Source organism: Zychaea mexicana (assembly GCF_025766255.1).
Source record: "Zychaea mexicana strain RSA 1403 chromosome Unknown BDB00scaffold_2, whole genome shotgun sequence".
Taxonomy (NCBI): Eukaryota; Fungi; Mucoromycota; class Mucoromycetes; order Mucorales; family Lichtheimiaceae; genus Zychaea; species Zychaea mexicana.
The window spans coordinates 1-15,190 of record NW_026516665.1 but is presented as its reverse complement, the minus strand read 5'-3'; the positions used below and the strand labels follow the sequence as shown (position 1 = coordinate 15,190).

The 15,190-nt window shown below is 39.3% G+C and overlaps 5 protein-coding genes across 5 annotated transcripts; 2 read left to right on the top strand and 3 right to left on the bottom strand.

Annotated features, from left to right (window-relative positions):
• Nucleotides 1-160: 160 nt before the first annotated feature.
• BDB00DRAFT_880879 (ABC transporter transmembrane region 2-domain-containing protein) lies at nt 161-3,939 on the bottom strand (the record flags this gene model as incomplete). Its single annotated transcript, XM_053128043.1, has 20 exons — nt 161-239; nt 310-378; nt 465-568; nt 644-707; nt 797-1,025; nt 1,092-1,206; nt 1,273-1,370; nt 1,456-1,555; nt 1,649-1,704; nt 1,811-1,876; nt 1,950-1,984; nt 2,076-2,173; nt 2,263-2,349; nt 2,415-2,461; nt 2,584-2,669; nt 2,755-2,948; nt 3,032-3,112; nt 3,202-3,280; nt 3,492-3,567; nt 3,675-3,939. The coding sequence occupies 20 exons, from the start codon at nt 3,937-3,939 to the stop codon at nt 161-163; spliced, it is 2,028 nt and encodes a 675-aa protein (XP_052985373.1).
• A 1,111-nt stretch (nt 3,940-5,050) lies between these two features.
• Nucleotides 5,051-5,287, top strand: BDB00DRAFT_752657 (uncharacterized protein; the record flags this gene model as incomplete). Its single annotated transcript, XM_053118642.1, has 1 exon — nt 5,051-5,287. A coding segment is annotated over one exon (237 nt), but the record flags the coding sequence as incomplete, so codon positions are not given.
• Nucleotides 5,288-7,733: 2,446 nt separating this feature from the next.
• BDB00DRAFT_897916 (uncharacterized protein) lies at nt 7,734-8,349 on the top strand (the record flags this gene model as incomplete). Its single annotated transcript, XM_053128531.1, has 2 exons — nt 7,734-7,878; nt 7,925-8,349. 2 exons carry the CDS (start codon nt 7,734-7,736, stop codon nt 8,347-8,349), a joined length of 570 nt encoding a protein of 189 aa, XP_052985371.1.
• A 2,029-nt stretch (nt 8,350-10,378) lies between these two features.
• BDB00DRAFT_795437 (uncharacterized protein) lies at nt 10,379-13,099 on the bottom strand. The gene is made up of 11 exons (XM_053121394.1): nt 12,964-13,099; nt 12,648-12,868; nt 12,465-12,560; nt 12,323-12,351; nt 12,177-12,236; nt 11,996-12,065; nt 11,642-11,912; nt 11,474-11,518; nt 11,269-11,391; nt 10,808-11,191; nt 10,379-10,712 (listed from the first exon to the last, which is right to left on the bottom strand). Exons 1-11 carry the CDS (start codon nt 13,049-13,051, stop codon nt 10,549-10,551), a joined length of 1,551 nt encoding a protein of 516 aa, XP_052985370.1. The 5' UTR covers nt 13,052-13,099; the 3' UTR covers nt 10,379-10,548.
• A 439-nt stretch (nt 13,100-13,538) lies between these two features.
• BDB00DRAFT_795436 (uncharacterized protein) lies at nt 13,539-14,131 on the bottom strand. The gene is made up of 2 exons (XM_053121393.1): nt 14,020-14,131; nt 13,539-13,920 (listed from the first exon to the last, which is right to left on the bottom strand). The coding sequence occupies exons 1-2, from the start codon at nt 14,086-14,088 to the stop codon at nt 13,702-13,704; spliced, it is 288 nt and encodes a 95-aa protein (XP_052985369.1). The 5' UTR covers nt 14,089-14,131; the 3' UTR covers nt 13,539-13,701.
• Between the last annotated feature and the right edge of the window lie 1,059 nt (nt 14,132-15,190).

Here is a 15,190-nt window from a genome sequence, read left to right as displayed (position 1 = left end):
CATCCTTCTTTTTTTTTCGTAAAGTATGGCTTGGTGTGTAATATTACGACCAGTCCTCTTTTCTTGGAAGAGGAGGAGGAGAGGACAAAGACAAAAGGTAAGGAGGGTAATAATGATGTTGGTGTAAAATGAGTCTAACTACAAAAAAGGAAAATGCGTCTTAATGGTCTAACTTTGAGGATGACTTGGACTTTCCATGGCCAAAGCCGAACGGTGTTGCCATGTCCTCAGGGTCAAGTCTAGTAAAAATTAATTGCTTAATTTCTTTAGTAAAATTGGAATTACATATTTATCTAATTAATGACTTACTCTCGAAACTCATAATGGCCCTCGCCATCGAACCGCAGCAAGTATTCGTGGTGGCGTACCAAGGAAGTTCTGTACCATGTTGTGAGTAATTTTTAGAAGCATCATTGTGCGATGCCCCCCACGCCCCCCCCCCACAAATGTCAGTTTCTTCTTACCTGTGCGACACTGTGAAAAGTGTGATACCTAATTTACGAGCATGCTCGTACATGATGGCTTCGATATCAACACTGACTGCACTTGTGCATTCATCCAAAATGGCCTATAATGGAAAATTAATCATTTAGTTTGTTTGCACAACTGATGGGAGGAAGGAAGGAGGGGGGCAAGTACTTACAAATTGGGGCTTATGGTAGAACAAACGAGCCATTGCCACACGTTGCTTTTCACCACCAGAAAGCCTATAATTAAAAAGAAACAAATCAGTCCGCTGAAACATACAATCCTCGCTCTCTCCGGACGCCTCCATCCAGTAAATCACAAAACTTACACATCAGCCCAGTCTTGAAGAGCGTCCCAGCCACCTTCACGTTCCACAAGGTATCCGAGATGGACAGTGTTTAATAGGTCCATTAATGTGTCATCATCATACCCACGGGCCTTTGCCTGGGCAGCTGTGTCCGGGTAAATGACTTGGTCACGGAATGTTCCCAATGCAAGGTACGGCTTCTGTGGTACGTAGAATAACTTGGATGCTGCTGGCTTTGTTACAGTGCCACCTGCATGCCGGGTGAATGAGTAAAATGGGCACTGACACTCACACACATTGCCCCCTGAAAACTTACCAAACAATGGCCACAAATCGCCCAAGATACGGAAGAGTGAGCTCTTACCGCAGCCGTTAGGACCGGAAATAAGACAGTTCATGCCGGTGTTTACTCTAAAGGACAAGTCCTTGAGCTATTATATATTTCATTGGTCATTAGTATCATGCAGAATGATGTGCACTCCTTTTTCTGAGCTTACCAAAACATCACTGTTGGGTGTTACAATAGGAACATTGTCGAATACGATGACGCCGTCCTTGATGAGCACCTTGCCCTTCATATCCTTCGAGTCTACCACTAGATATATATTTACCACATATAAGTTGAGCTTGTCCTAGTGGTTCCTTTTTACCCAATGTCTATGGCTTTTTATCTTCTTTACCCTTGTTCCGTGTCGCTTCAGTCTCATTAGATACCATGGTACGGCTGTATTTGCCCTTGCTAACATCACGTAGCACTTCAAACAGTTCTGCTACTCGATGCTATTATAAGATTCTTTTAGCACTTTTGTCTACATGAACATTCTAGAAAAAAATATAACGATAGTAACAGTAACAACAGTAAACAATGCATACCGTGTAACCTGCAAATCGGGTTAAATCACGTCCAGTCAAGATCAATCGTCCAACAGCTTGTGACAAATTGATCAAGTAGCTCGCTAAGTAAAATAATGATTAGTTAGTAATGCTTTTGTCTCTTCTGGCTCCTTCAAGCCTCATGAAGAAATGATGACCTACAATTTCTGGAATAATCTTCCATCAGTTTGGTTGGATCGTCAAGCATAGCGCCCATATGATGGGTTGCTAAAAGAACACATTTTTCTGGGTTAGTTCATTCCATTCCAAGCAACATGTTTACAATCACCCGACGCTTTACCATATCGAGGATCAAAGACAGGACGGGCGAGCAAACTATGAAAAGTTACCAAGTCAGTAACGAAAATACTATATCCCATATATGAAGGGCGGAGGTTAATGCTAATGATATCAAATCCACACGTACTAGTAAGCTGTCATAGTTGCGCAGTATTTCACAAGGACGGAGTCAAAGATACCGTTCAAGAAGCGTAAGGTGTATACTTTACGAACATGGTTGACAATCTAAATGTGGATGGAATGCATGCTTAATATATACAACCAACACTGCCCTTCCCCTTTCCCATTATTATAACCAGTGCTTCGTCTATTACCTTTTGGAATGTGTTGTTTACAACTTCCTTCTCACGCTCGCCACCCCCATAGAATGCGATTTCTTCAGAGTGCGCGATAATACGCGACTGAATCATATGTTAGTTAGTAAAACTGAATTCTTCATATAGCTTCAAAGCCAAGAAATTCTTACATGAGTGAAGCGGAAATCACCCTCGAGCTTTTGCTCGGCAGCCGTGTCTAGAATATATGATTATATGAGTTACATTAGATGGTTACCCACCGACGTCTTTTCACGTCGCATGACACCCACAAAACGGGTCGTCACTCATACAGCCTCCCCTGTCATTAGAATTACTTACATCGACCGAAAGGTGGCGAGAATGCACGTAGGATCACACCCGACAGAACAAAGTACGAAATCATAGCGAAGGGTGCTTCATTACCACTAAATATTGCCCCATCATCGTGCTTTGTCAGTCATGTACGTATTCTACATTGATGTGCAGACATGTAAACTTCACCAAACTTACATGGCTTCACCAAGCTTATAAGCAAACAAGAAAATATCTACAATTGGCTTGGCAATATCCGAGTACAAATGCGACAAGTTTTCGGAAAATTTATCAATATCCTGTGTCAGTAGTTGATCTGCATTTTGAAGTCGGTTATCCAAGTTGGAAATCTTGTAGAATGTGATGCCGTCCAAATATTGGTTGTGGGCGAACTATTTGGAGATATAACACACAAAGATTCATGCGTCAATGTTTGTTCAGCAGTTGCGTAATCATGATACCGATAATAACAAACCTTTGTCAAGCGTTCACGGAAGCACAATGCCAAAGCACTGATGGTTAATTTAAGCGAGTTGTTGACGATACTCATTGGCCACTACATATACGATAAAGCATAGTGAATACATGATTGCAACGCCACTTTAGATGTGCTTTCCTTTTCTTCCATGGTCTATCCAAGCTTACCATCATGAATCCGAACTCGACAATTGCTTTGGCAATGAACTGCTCTTTGTTACGCGACACGATTGCCTTCACAACCGAGCTTTTACACAAAATGCCTTGTTAACTTTAAATGATACTGATCCCTGCCTTTACCCTTCCTCCTTCTTGAATTATTTCTTTGACTTTCTTCCTTTGCTTACCCGTTGAATGCAGAGAACCTAGAGGAACCAATAAAGCTGTCGATTAGATATCTATCTTTCGCGCAGAGAAAGACTCATTCATAGTAGTATAAAAGAAGGAAGGGTACATACCAAATATCCAACCAAGTTCGTGCAATCAATACTGAAGCAAGAGCCGCGAGCAATCCGGCTTCCTTTGTAAAAACGCCTGGAATATATACACGTCATGTCAATCGTTGCTTTATGCATGTATACAGAAGAGATTTCCCAGAAAGCTCAGACAGTACACAACTGCTGTCTCTTCTTTCGTCTTACCTGGAATGCAGATCGGTAACAAGTCACGCATTTGCTTGAAGAATGTGGAATTGACGCCCACCTTGCCCTTATGTTTACGTTTACTGGAGCTGCTGGTACGAGCATTTGAGGAAGAAGACGACGACGAAGCTGCTTGGCCTGGTGCAGCACTCTTGCCAGCCTGGCTTTGAAAGTGCTGCTTGGCCTTATATAACGCATAGATAAGGGCAATGACCAGCGCGCTGACCGATCGCTTCTTTGTTAAAACGGACAGTGCGTGAGCCATAGCTAGTATGTAGTATAATAAGTAGAATATGTGAAAGAATAAAAAAGAGAGTGTGGAAGAAGCTGTTGTATGCAAAAAGAAGGAAGAGGAAAAAAAAGCTTACCCCTCGTTTTTTCTTACACCCTTTGTCTCCGACAACGCTATTTTGCTGATCAAGCAGAAACTCTCAAAAGAATAAAACGCGCAGTTCGTGCATGCAACATCAAACTCATTGTTGACCGCCTCTTTTCTTGTGCTCCACAGCTATATTGAAGCGCGCTACGAGCAATTAAACCTCTCTAATACATCGCTAGTGTCTTCTTGGCGCTTGATATCATTACTATTACATTTTCTCATGCAGCCTTCATCCACCTTTCTCCACACAAAACATACTACAAATGTTTGTAATTGCCCAAAGGTCCGACTGCTGGCTGACCCGCATAAGTTACATGAATTTATCCAATTGGTCCGGTCTCGGGTGTATTTTGACATACACTTTTTCCGGAAACTTTTCAGTGAATTTTTGCGCATGTACCTGTGTAACATTTTGCACCAAGTGCAAGAAATGATTTGCATGTTTCTAGAAATAAGCTTTGCCCAGCGACAAAAGAAAACTTGGCGCAAGCAGAATTTTTGCGTACGTGAGACTCAACAAGAGACTATTGAACAGCGAGCGTGGGTGAGTATGGGTGAGTATGGGTGAGGGCAGTGTTGACGAATTTCGCCAACTGCAATTTTCGCCTAGCGAAAATTGGGGATTCTTGGTGAAGTTGACGTCGAACCTAAAACTCCTGACATACAAGTGCACCCAGCAGAAAACAAATCTTATAAATACAAATTGTCAACACTTTTCACCCCCTCCCTTCAACAGATTTAGGTTTTCATATGTATTTTCAGGTAAAGTAATTGATTTTTCGCCTCTAATTTTCGCCTTTTTTCGCCTATTTTCGGCTATTTTCGCCCTGGCGAAAATCATTACTGGGTGAGGGTGAGTATGGGTGAGTAACCAATAAAATCGCTCGCAATTGCTCTCACACTACTTGATCTTTTGTTCCTGTCTTTTGTTTTTTGCACATACTCTGTAGTCATGACAACACCAACAATAGTATCATTGTGTTACGGCTGCCACATTTGTAAAAAGAAACTTTCACAAGCCTCGAAAGTGAAACAGCATTTGCTGAAAATGCACAACTTGCATTTGCAATCACGAAGCGAAGGCAAAACACGCGGAAATACACAGCAATTCACATATGTCTCAGAAGGACACAAAGGCAAATACACATCTGTCCTTATCTATTATGCATGCGTTTCGTGTTTGTCCCATTACCCTGATTTGGATCAGTTAAAATCGCATATCAATGATATCCATAAAGATGAACCAGCTGCGGCCAGTGTTCCAACACAAAACTCCATCATGGAAAATGCAACACATTGGCTCAGTTCATCTAGCAGCAACGATGACGTTGGCAATACCTCGCAATCAATATATTTCTCACCCGAACCGCTATCAAATAGTGATCGATATATGATTGATGGTTTCGATGTTTCCCAAGCCTTTCTTCAATCCCAAGCATCCATCAACACTATGACAGGCAATCTACTCATGGAATCGCATGCGCAACACATTTTGTAAGAGATAAAATCTATTGTCCAAACAATTTCTAATTTCTTTTTTTTCTTAGGGCCATGTCCTATGTGTTATTAATTGAACCATATCGCATGCATCCTCATCTGGTTAGCATCTTTGGAGCTAGAAAATATCAGCAAATTGCAAGATCATGTTCGGCGCGAATTTGGCTTTGGACAGTATGGGGAAGGATTTGATGGGATCAATGTTGGAACTCAAGAATATTGCCCAATTTCAGCAAATGACACGATTAGCTGTGCAAGCAGATCTCCTGCAAAAAGCAAACGCTGCTTCAGCACCAAATTCAAGAATTATCTCCTCTGTTTCGAGACTGTAAGTACTTTTATATTCTTTTTTTAAAATGATTCCATATTGCTTTGAGCGGATATAACTCTTTTTGGATAAGGTTAGCTTTATTGGACATATTATATACTTTATTATTAAATATTAATTGTAATATTTAAATTATATTCAATATTTATTTTAATCTCACTAATAATATTTTGAAATTTAGATATAATAAAACTTTTAATATATTTTTTATTAATGGTTTCTACTTTATAAATAATAAATTCATTTTCTCTAATAATATAATAATTTGCTGTATATATTTTAATAAATGTGAGAAATAATCATAAGGTTTTATACCGTTATCTATCTGAGAATTATTGTTTGAAATAAATTTATCAATATTACCTTGTTTTTGTTCCTATTTAAAAATTTCTTTGTTAGTTAATATATTTAGATTATCTAATATACTTTTATTATGACTATTGGATTTTATATCTATATTTTCTATATTTGATAAAGAAGTATAAGAAGATGAATTTATTTTATTCAAATCAATTCAGATGGATTATTATTCTCAGATAGATTATTATGGTATAGGTCATCTTAAACCATATATTTTTAAAAAACGGCCAATTTTTGAATAGCAAATTCTGCTAACGTATATGTACTTTATTCCATTATTCATTTACTTTGACTTGACGATGCGATTTGTATTTTTTCACTATGTAGAGCGCTTCTCGTCCCTGAAATCCCTGATAATAAGCATCTATAAATCTCCATGCTTTGCATTCAAAGTTATATATCATCGTTAATGGAACCTCGTCAAGGACTTTTGGAACAGTTACTTGTAGGCTTTTTAGGCTATAGTAGTCACACTGATAGAAAAAGAAAGGAGTTGTTTCTTACAACAACAGTTTCGACATTGATACACCTGATATTCATTTGTGTCATATGCATATAATGGTGCGGCTATATCTTTTGCTGATATAATGACGATTTTTAATTGGCTGTAGGGCTGTGTAGGGACGGCCAATTTTGTGGCAAGCTTATAAACTATCCAAAATTTTGAACCACTACTCTCTCATAGATATCACTCTGAATAAAAATCTGGCACATTAGAACTATTCTCTAACATCTAAAAAAGAGTTTTACCGTATTAAAATTTCGATATGTAACACACATTTTTAGTGACTAGTAGCATCTCGAAAATAAGGCCTCAGCATATACGGATGAATAAACAGAACTTATTTGACCTGCACCATATTTTCAGATTTATTATTATTTTTATTAATTGGTTTATCAAAACTTTTATTAATTTTACTATTATTGTTATCAACTTTTAATTTTTTATTTTTATTATTAACTTTTTGTTTTTTCTTTCTTCTTATAACTTTGTATTCTTTATAAATTTCTTTTAAATCAGGAAATTAATTTTAAATTTAATTACTTTAATAATATCATCAAATACAATTTCTATCTTTTTAATACTTTACTCTTCCATTTTCTTGGTAATAAAGCTTCTTTTAAAATTTTTAATAGAATCATCACTGTTTATTAAATCCTCAACATTATCTACCTTATCCATATTATCTTTTTTATTTATAACAAAATTCAATTTTGATTAAATATAAAAAAAAATTGTTTTTAAATATATGTCCGGTATTCCATACTTCATCCCTCTTTTTTTTTGCGATAGTATCACCATGTTGCCGAAAGAAGAGATCACTTCGGTCATCAAAGAACAAGAGCTTTGCACTCGATACTTGGATCCTGCCCTCTCATTCCTTTATTTGACGATTCTGACAACAATATTTTCTTCTGTTGGGCTGGAACAGTGAATGAAGAATCAAAAGCAGTACCAAAAGGTTCGATGATTTCATCAGAGCAACCTGATGTCATGGTCTCTTGTGTTGAAGGTGTACAGTTTGGCAAATGCATTGGTTTTTCAGGAATGAAACCTGCAGCTGACAGTGACAATAACTATGTGATTACAAAGGATCTCATCCGTCTGGATGGATTTTCGAAAAACGCAGTTGATCAAGGTAATGTCGGCGATCTACTTATCGATCTAGTGTGTCAACCATATAGCAACCTTTTACCTGACAAAATTGATGGAAGATGGCCTTTATTTCATGATGGAATTGGCTACAAGCACTTTGCCATCACCGATTACAAATTTGCAACAATACTTGGTTCAATTTGACGATGTATTATATGTATTGCTCATCTTTGAAAAATATTGCAAACCCGGACAATATGAAGAGTTGCAAGTGTTTGACGGCAGGAACGACCAAGTGCGAGCACCTCTGAGATCAATCGAGTGTTGTCACCTCTCCGTGACCCAAAACGCCAATGCATTACAGTATACCCCCGTTAACGTCAACCCCGATAACGTCAACCGATTCGCTGGTACCCTTTCAAATTTAGCAGTTAGAGATTTTGCCTATTCTCTACCCCCAGTGGTGGTCAACCCTCGATATGGTCAACACTTTTGCTGGTACCCTGATGGTTGACGTTAACGGGGGTCAACTGTACACGCCATCAATATAAGTAATATTCACGGCAATAAACCACTGTTTTTTTCTATTAAGCATTTGGGAATGGGTATGAGTGAATATGGATGTTGTGGTGCAAGAAACCAAAGACCAGGAACGAAAAAAACAGCCCAGCGTGAGAGAATTAAGTGTGAGAGCAATTGCGAGCGATTTTATCGGTTACTCACCCATACTCACCATCACCCTCACTTATACTCACCCACGCTCGCTGTTCAATAGTCTCTTGTATCTCACATACGCAAAAATTCTGCTTGCGCCAAGTTTTCTTTTGTCGCTGGACAAAGCTTATTTCTAGAAACATGCAAATCATTTCTTGCACTTGGAGCAAAATGTTACACAGATTTGCGCAAAACACGTTTCCGGCAAAAGTGTACAGCATTGATATGTGGGTCAAGGAAGGGGGACTTTTTCAACTATTCTACTCTGACACTTGACATTGCGATTCCTGCTTAACTTACCCGTGCTACATATCCGTTGCACAAGCACAGCACTACAGTATATAAATACACGTGTCACGGCATGGCATAGCAGTATCAACAGTGCTGCAACACTTTTGTTTATTCCCATACATCATATTTGTTTAAAGATCACTTTTTCCTTTTTGCAGTAGCGCTAGTACTACTGAAGATCCTTTCCGATGACTTACGAATTATTTTGGATCATCATCATATATGTTTGTTTATCTGCTCGACCTTTGTTAATCGGTTGTCTGAACGGAGCATCTTGTTGGCTATAGACACTTTTTGCCCGCCATAAGATTATAGGGTAAGGAGAAATGGTTTCCGCATGCTTAACATAGTACCGACATGATTCGTGCATCGCATCAAACGTCAGTCACTGCACCCTTCTAAATTAAAGCATACTTACGTTATTAGTGATCATTTCACCGAGCTTTTTCGGTAAGTGTCTCGGAAATATTCAAAACGATGCCTAGTGTCTCAATTATTGATGTTAGCGATCCCAGCAACGTTTCCATGATTCCATCACATGTGGTGAGTACTACGTAATTAGTAATGACCATGATTTGCCCAGTGCTGAAAAAACAAGACCGCCCACATTTATTCGCCCAAAGTTGCTGAAGAAGGCTAGACAATGTCTTTGAGTTCGTTGCTATTGGCGTAACTGACTAGATCACCATGAGGATGGCGTCGATATTTCTGATATCGCTCGAAGCAACAACATATGAATTCAAGTTATAGTTTGGTATCAAATCTGCCACGAGTATATGCATGTCGCTTAGATCGGCTCGAACTGGGTCGCTGTAATATGTCAGATGTTTTAGCTTTGCTGTTGCTGTTTGAATTTTGGCAATGTAGTTCCAGCAAACTCCACTGGAGCCTTGTTGTTGACAGCTACTGTAGACGAGAGCAGCAAGCGCTGACCCACTATAAAGCATCAGAATGGTCTCATCTTTGGAAGCTTCGACGCAACGTTACAGATCTGTGCATCATAATCAAAATATCATTTTTAGAGCGGTTGGTTGATGATATTGCTCTTTAAAATTTGATGCTGCTCTCCTTTCTGTTAGGAGCAACGGATAAATACTAGCGACAGATAGAAGACAAACAACACGCAAATAAGTAGAGAAAACGGCAATATCTATATGATAATAATTCTTGTGTTAGGGTAATGCTAGTGCACGTGATGTGAGAAACTCTTGTATCTAACTATAAAGTCTTCGACAACCTTTCTTTTTAAGACCTCATTCCTTTGCATATACTGTACAGGGAGGTAAACGAGTGACACCAGTATATGACAAGAATTGTAAAAAAACACTGGACGTAAGCATAAGACAACTAGAAAAGGTGATAGTGTACAGTAGTGCCTAATTGATGCAACTTCAGTCTCCAGTGGATTTGCATTGTTGTTGACAAAAGGTGCATACTTGGACGCTTATCAAATCTATTCGCTTTATCGTGTTCTTCCACGAACAATCTTTTGTCTCATTAACCTAATATTAACGTCAGTCAATGAGTTTCTTATTGTATGTAATCAGAAATAACGCGTAGCTTTAATCTTCGCAAGAAAATAGGTGAGATTTAATAATGCGTATGGATAGTATCATAGTGATATAGCTGTTAAATATTGGCAAAATTTGTATGGTGTATGGTGTATGCTGTTTTTGTAATAATAATAATACAAGAGTTATTCAAGCCATCATGCTCCGTCAGGCTTAACGGCCTGCATGACTAAACGAGGAGCCGGAGGCTGCTCTTCACCTTCAGGTACGGCGTCTGGCTTACCAGACGTGTATGCTGGCAAGAATTGACGTGTCGGTATTTCCATGGCGTAGCTGTCGTCGTCACGGTAAGCGGCACTTTCTTTTATACGAAAAGCAAAAAAGAAACGGAACGTTAGTGAATCTTTTTGCTTACCCAAACTTACAGCCAAACCACCATGAAATAGTTACACTAACCATCGTTTGCTTCTTCTTTAGGATGTGTAGACATCATATGATCGCTGCTTCCCAAATTGCCATCATGATTATTTTTCGAGGAGCGTCGTCTGCGGAAGAAGAACAAAGCCGCACCGATAATTCCAATTCCAGCGACCGATCCGACTACTGCGCCAACTATAGTTCCAATGTTGTCACTGTCGCCGCCGCCATCACCAGATGATAAATCACCGTCGCCATTTCCAATTCCTCCGTTTGGCCCTCCATCCGATGAATCAACGTGAACAGCAGGTGAAGTCACCTGCCACTGGTAAGATTCGATGTCAAGTAAGAATAATCCTGGTGTAGATCCTTGCTGATTCGCACCAAAGATAATGTATAAGCTGCTGTTGTTAACGAGAACAGCTTTTTGTAAAAACTTTCAATAAGAATCATCTTTGGTTTCAGTACAGCAATTCTAATAAAGTGATCAATAATTATACCTTCGTGCCCAAATCGGGCACCAGCACCATTTGCACCATCGGCAGCGGTAAGCGACTGGTTGCTCCAGGTCATATCCTGCGTGTCTAAAATATAGAAAAAGTCACCTATAGGTTGCGAAGAATCTGCAAGGCAATATTAATTTTGAAGTAGAAGTTAGCATTGTTACAATTAAAAGCTAAGCTAGAAGTGGAGCAATAAACTTACCGAGCTGCGTTCCTCCGTATACAATAAGCTCTCCAGTACTAGGCTCTGCGTAAAAATACAAAAGCATGAGTTGTAGGTACATTTCAATGAGTATAATGAAGTGTCGACAATATCGACACTAGTCTCTATTGTTTGCTTTGTTAAACTTTAAAGTTTTTGATTCCATACTCATGGTTAACGTGTGATCCATTCTAGGAGTGGGTAGTAAACCGGTGGCGTTTCTAGTGCTCCACGTTGAGCTTGAAGTGTCATAGATCAAGATATCGTTCATTGGGACATGACCATAGTAATAAGCTGATCCTTGTTCTGCTGCTTGAGCAGGGTAAACACCACCAACATAGTAAATCGTATGTCCGTCTCGTCCCATCACAGCTTTGTGGTGTAATCGGGTTTGAGTAGAGGTCGACCGTAAAGTAGCTGGCGTTGAGCTCCATGTTTCCTACATGCGTTTTAAGAGTAAATATTTTAATCAAACGGTATCATCGCTTTCGCATACATAAAGAAAATGCACTCCTTCCTTACAGGTGGCCGAAAAATTGCCATTTGTGTGGGAAATTGCATGGGACCCGTGATGTTACTATAGAAAGCGCTACTAAATATGTTGAAAAGGAAGATAACAACAAATATGTTTAGAAATGATGTAAAAAAACAGTCAACACTATGCCAAGAATTAATATTTACACTTCTTTTATTTCTAACGTACCTCCTACCACCTATAAGATAGACATTGTTGTCTGCATCGGAGACAGCGGTATGAGAGTCTCTATTGGGTGATAATGTCAATTAAAAGCATCATAGTTAGACGGGATGTCTACGTTATACTCATAGAGTCTGTAGACCAATAATTACACTAGAGGATGGCCACCAGAGGGGATATCCTATATTAATATGGCAGAAGCATTTTTGTTATTATTAAGAGTACGCTTGAAAATATATATTATGCTCGTGTGGACCGATGCGATGATTTTTGAGTTTTGACAAAGTTACTCACTGTACTCCATGATCCTTGGCCAGTTGCGTTAAACAAGACTGTAATTGCTTGGGTAGTAAGCCCATCCGTTCCAGCTCCACGGCCACCATCAATTACCTATGCATTTAGAAGAACAAAATATATTTAACACATCTTGTTTTCGACCGTCGATTCTGCCGATACAAAGTAAAAAGTGGTACGCACAAAGCTATTCCCGGTAGGTAATGCTGTAATTGCAAAATAGTAATTCGGTCCGACGTTTCCACCGCTGAATGCGGTCCATGAACCGCGAAGATCGGTGACGCTCTTTTCCTCAGATAGATCGAGGTAGTAGAAAAGATTGCTATTTAATGCTGTAGTGGTTCCATCAGCAGCTCGCGTTGCACCACCGTAGCAAAAGATTGTCGATCCAAGTAGAGCGCAACCTTGAAAAACATAAATTCGTATGAGTCACCTTTTTATTAACAAAAGATGGTGTCGTGTAGAGCAATAAAATGTATTGAACAAACGGAGCACACACCATGATTAGCACGACCTGACGGCGTATCTGCTCGTACGGAAACTGCTGTTGCAGCGGCTAGCAGAGAAGCAGCGAGCCAATTCACCATTTATACAACAGCAGTTTGAAATCGAAACAGAAAGAAAAAAGAAAAGGGATGGAGAGCAGAGGGGGGCGAAGGAAAAAAAAGGACGGTTGGTATATGGTAGCACTGGATTTCCATATTCCGATCTTTGTTGTAGCACACTCTTTCTTCGGTAACCCGCGAATCAGAAACACAGAAACTGTAATTCACTTTTTGTTTTGTTGACGAAAGCTTTTGCCAAAGACATTATTACTATTCTGCCCTTCCTTTTTGGCTCTTCGCGGCCCATATCATACAAGCATTTGAAAAATAAAGGTGCGAAAATAAATAACTGTATAGGTATTAAACATATTTGTCAATAGAAGATAAGTATATCTTCTAACAAATTCTGCAAGCATGCGCTAAGCTTCCTTTCTTGCGTAAGTCGTACAACGCATCATGTTGCATGTATATAAATAGAGGAATACGGGGCTTAGCGTGTTAAAACTGATGGTCATTTTGACCCGAGCCTCTTCGACATCATCCAAGTCATCGTCAAGACCATTCGCAGAAATCTGTTATTGCGCTCAGCTACTGATAACAAGATATATTCTATTCGTTCAACGACATAGCCTCCCGCTCTGCAGTACAATGATCAAGATCGTAAAAGACTGCTGGATACTTCCTTTCCAGACTCAACTAAATTCTATAAACAAGCAAAGCACAACGGTAGGCTTTGGAAAGCGAAGAACATATATTGACGGAAATGGATATACGTGAGAGACTCGAATTACATGCGCACCGGCGTGTTGGGGACGTTTTCCATTAGAACCGTATACATAAGAACAGACATGCATAATGCATACCTGACAATCGGAGACTTGAACACTGTAAAACTTTAACGGGGCTCTCAGGTAATTTTCGTTGAGGACAATGGGAAGACCTACATCGACAAGACTAATAACGTACTGCATACATATGCAAAAATCTATTTCATTGTTGGGCTGCTCAAGCGATGAGTTCACCAGGCAACCGTGAGAGGAAGTACAGGCGATCTTCTTGTAACTTTGATCATTTCGCATGTTATACAGCCCAGATGCAAAAAGAGTAAAAAAGACATGAACACACGTGGAATTTTAATTCTGTGGCGATCAATGCGCTCCGGAAAAAGAGTATCACCGAAATCAACCAGTATTATAAAATGCATGTGTGTAGTTTAAATCAATTGCTCTGCAGTTTGAAAATTTCCCAGTGATTATCCAGCACATTTTGCTTACGAGAGCCTGGGTCCACTATAAGTCTAAATATGTCGGATACAGTAATCGTAATCACGAGTCGTTGTATAAAATATGTGCCCGCCACCCGCTCCAATTGTCTGCTCCGTGGCTTGTAGACCAATACCAAGATTCGACACCAGTGTAGTGCCCCATTCTGGTCTATTATAGACGTTTGAATTAAGAATGTAGTGCCTGATTATTAGAAGTACCAATTCAGATTGATCCATATCCATGCAAGAATCTTCGCACTGAGTACACATATTATGAAGGACAGAATCTTTCATATGTGGTGTGTCTTTTGAGGATTAGTGCAATGGTTACCAGTGGAAGTTAAAATGATATCATATACTGGTTACAAGCAGGTATTATTATTATAATTTAAAACTATCATAAGTATTGTTTGAAAAGTTCGCTGTTGCTGTTACTATGGCGCTTCTTTATCACAACTATGATCCACTGTCTGGCTTCACAGGCTGCATAACCAAGCGTTGGACGTTTTCTTCGCCAACACTGCTGCCATCTGGTTTTCCAGACTCGTATACCGGAAGGAATTGGTGGGAAGGTGATACGAGAGGCGAAGAACTATCCGTATAAGGTGGTGCTGGAACTGAATACACGATTGAAGAAAAAAAGTCGAATATAGTTGTTGGCAAAAAATTATCTCCATCAATGCGATGAACTAGAAATTGCTAAAATGAGATGGTCAAAACATACCGTTGTTGGCTTCCAGAGCTTTAAGTCGTCTACCAGCTGCTTCTTCTCGTGCAGGCTCGTTGCTGTTTGCATTCATATCGCTATTATTGTTGCGGCGCTTCCGAAGGAAGAAAAATACAAGGGCACCAATGATTGCAACCTAGTTAGTAAAACAAAATGGTTACAAATAGAAGGCGAAGGCGATCATCGATGG